This window comes from Terrapene carolina, unplaced genomic scaffold, assembly GCF_002925995.2.
Source record: "Terrapene carolina triunguis isolate 2854851 unplaced genomic scaffold, T_m_triunguis-2.0 Scaffold130, whole genome shotgun sequence".
NCBI classification, from domain to species: Eukaryota; Metazoa; Chordata; order Testudines; family Emydidae; genus Terrapene; species Terrapene triunguis.
Genome location: NW_020664481.1, coordinates 25040212 through 25043279, shown reverse-complemented (window position 1 = coordinate 25043279; position 3068 = coordinate 25040212). Strand labels below are relative to the sequence as shown.

At 57.4% G+C, this 3068-nt stretch overlaps 2 protein-coding genes across 2 annotated transcripts in view; one reads left to right on the top strand and one right to left on the bottom strand.

The window, feature by feature from the left end:
• Nucleotides 1-704: 704 nt before the first annotated feature.
• On the bottom strand, nt 705-2683 carry DDX28 (DEAD-box helicase 28). Its single transcript, XM_024221815.2, has one exon. It carries the CDS (start codon nt 2645-2647, stop codon nt 974-976), a length of 1674 nt encoding a protein of 557 aa, XP_024077583.2. The 5' UTR covers nt 2648-2683; the 3' UTR covers nt 705-973.
• Nucleotides 2684-2763: 80 nt separating this feature from the next.
• DUS2 (dihydrouridine synthase 2) overlaps nt 2764-3068 on the top strand; it is a 53742-nt gene continuing 53437 nt past the window's right edge. The window contains exon 1 of the mRNA XM_026652847.2: nt 2764-2852. The gene's annotated coding sequence lies outside the window, so the exon portion shown is untranslated. The remainder of the gene's footprint in view (nt 2853-3068) is intronic.

The window sequence follows — 3068 nt, the reverse complement described above, 5'->3', positions numbered from 1 at the left end:
TCTGGCCAGCAGCCATCGCTTTCCAACAGCCCAGCTCTGAAGGCAGTGCCACCACCAGCAGCAGCACATAAGTAAAGGTGGCAATACACCATTGTCCCATTTTCAGTTTAGGGAAATATGGTCACCTTACCTTCGTGCAACAAATAGCACTTAAATTCATCCCCTCATTCCTCCCCCACTGGAAGGTAACCTAAAAGTGATGTAGAACGCAAGCTTGAAAGGTGTCTTCCTTTCCTATTTTATGTTGCTCCTTCCCCTTAGAAATAGCTGGTCTCATTTCTCTGAAAGATCTCAAAACAAAACCACATTCAGATCTGAGTATTTCCATGAGGGTTGAGAAAGAAAATAGACCAAGGCTACACTACCTCAACCTCTGTTTTACCTATTCTGTAAATAAACAGGACTTAATTTCCACAGTCAAGCCAAATACCTTCACCCATGAAATAATGCATTCAAAGAAAGTACATTAACACTCTAAAGAAGTCAACTGTTATTTCTGCAACTTTTAAATAAGTTGCATCTAATAATCACTGCCTACTTGAGGATAATGGGGAATATTGTAATTACGCATAGATACCTTACCGTGTTCCATGTTCAAGACTAATAAATCAATTAATATGTAATTCTTTCAACTCATGCACAATTTAAATTGAAATGAAAATTACTAGATTTCAGGAACAGAACAAATGCAATGCAGCCCTTACTAAACAGAGGAAAAATTTAGTATTTATTTGTTAGTCGTGGGGTCTGTTACATCTGTTTAGATTTAGAAAAGCATGAAGTAGCAGGTCATACTGATATGCATCAGTGCACTTGCCAGTAACTAACCAGGCAGAACTGGCAACTTTAACACTTTTGTTATGTTGTTTCTTTGCACATATCCTCATTCTGACTCATGAAACGAAGTTTAGCTGATTTAGTCTTCAATAGAAGTCATTATCAGCACCCTAAATCCAATTTGAACATTAGCATTTCATTGTTTGTCAGCCTGAGTCAGGTCTGTTTTAGGCAAAGGCTCCTTAATGGCAGACTCCATCCCAGGGAGAGTGGTCCTTCTCCGGGCTGCAGTCTCTATCTTCCGCACCAGATCAACATCCCAACGATGGGTTACAAAACTAACCACAGTCCCAGGCACCTTGCTGCCTACACGCCCAACCCGCCCTACCCGATGGAGATAGTCTTGCAACGTGGATGGGAAGTCATAGTTGACTACTAGCTCCACACGGCTGGTATCCAGTCCACGGGAGGCTAAGTCAGTGCAGATGAGGACATCCCTTTGTCCCTTCTGGAAGGTGTTAAAAATGCCTGCTCTCATTGCTGCAGGCATCTGTCCCTGTAGCCTCAGGTGCTTGATTTTGTGATCATCTAGGATGTAGCCTAGCCAGTTGACGGTGCTGGCATTGTTGCAGAAGATGAGAAGGGCTCCGTTAGAGGGGCCCTGGTCTTTGATGAGCTGCAGTAGCTCAGATGCCTTGTCACTGCCTTTGATGCGGATGAATTTCTGCTGGACATGGGGCAGGAGGTGGTGCAAGCTCTTGCTGGTGAGGGTGGTGAAGTGGCCCAGGCTGGTGACCTTGCTCAGCAACTGACCTAGCCCTTCAGGGAAGGTGGCTCCGACGATCACTAGCTGGGTTTTGGTGTCCCACTGGTCGGCCACCTCCTTGGGGCTGTGGGCGATGGGGGCTTGCATGAGCACCTCCTCCACCAGATCCAGGAAAGTGGGGTCCAGCAAGGTGTCAGCCTCATCCAGCACCAGACAGCACAGCCGCTCCAGCCTCACCATCCGCTTCCGCAGCGCCTTGCACAGGGCCCCAGGCGTGGACACCAGCAAGTCGGCATCGGGATCCGAGCGGAGCTGGTTTTTCACGCTGGCCATGCCCCGGCCACCGCCAATCTCCCGCACCCGCAGTCCCACGGAACGGCCCAGGGAGGAGGCCACGGTGCGCACCTGCTCCGCCAGCTCCCGGGAGGGGAGCAGCACCAGGCTGCGAGGGGAGGGCGGCCAGGTCGGGCCCAGCGAGGTCCGAGACAGGAGTTTCTGGAACAGCGGGAGGAGATAGGCCAGGGTCTTGCCGCTGCCCGTCTCGGCGGCGCAGAGCGCGTTGCCCCCGCGCAGCAGGGCGGGAATGGCGCGGCGCTGCACGGCCGTGGGCTGGGTGATGGAGAGGGCCTGCAGGGCGGACACCAGCGCCGGCTCCAGCCCCAGCGCCTGGAAGGAGCCGTCCCTTCCCGTGGCTAGGGGAGGCCGCAGGGCCGGCGCCTGCTCTTGGGAGCGCTCCAGCTGGAAGTAGTCCCCGCAGGAGCGCCGGTGCTTCCAGCCCGCCGAGACCAGGAGCGGCCGCTGCCAGCGCCCCAGCGTCAGGCAGCGAGGCTGGCTCAGCTGCGGCCGCCGGCTCCGCAACAGCAGCTTCCCGGCCCGGGTCGGAACCACCGGCACCTCCCGGCCCCGCCTGGGCGGCTCCCGAGCCAGCCGCAGCTGCATGGCCCGGGAGATCCGCACCACGTTCTCCGGGGGCGGCCCGCCGCCGCCGCCCGCCGGGCCCTGCACCCAGCGCACCAGCAGGAGTCGCACTGCGGAAGTCCTAGCCCCGCCCAGGAGCAGCTCCCCGGGAGTCGCCATCAGCGCCCCGGCCTTGCTCAGCGCCATCCCGAGCGGCTACCGCTGCCCCGCACCTTGCGCGAGAAACACCCACGTGGGGGGAAAAGAGACGGGGCGCCCCCTGATGACGTGTGATACGAGTGCCGGGAGGGGAGGCGCATGCGCAGTGGGAGCCGGTGCAGGGTAGGTGTGTGGTTGCAGCAGTGCAGCGCGAGGGCGAGTGAGGTGCCGTTGGCCAGGATCTGTTGGGCAGGTGAGCGGTGCCGGGCGGGAGCGGCCGAGCGCTGGCTGGGGGTGGTGTCTCCCTAGGTGCGCCCTGCCCGTGGCAGGCTGGTTCTCCACAATGGGGATGCGCGCCCGCTCCCTCCGTCGCCCCATCCCCATAGCTGCCCCAATGCCCTGCTCCCCCGCCCCCTTCCTCCTCACCTACTCCAGGGCCCTCCCCTTCCCCTCATGGCCGGCCCCAGGG

What these genes read in the sequence shown, in the direction of transcription:
- DDX28 (XM_024221815.2), bottom strand. Translation starts at nt 2,647, where the DNA reads ATGGCGCTGAGCAAGGCCGGGGCGCTGATGGCGACTCCCGGGGAGCTG.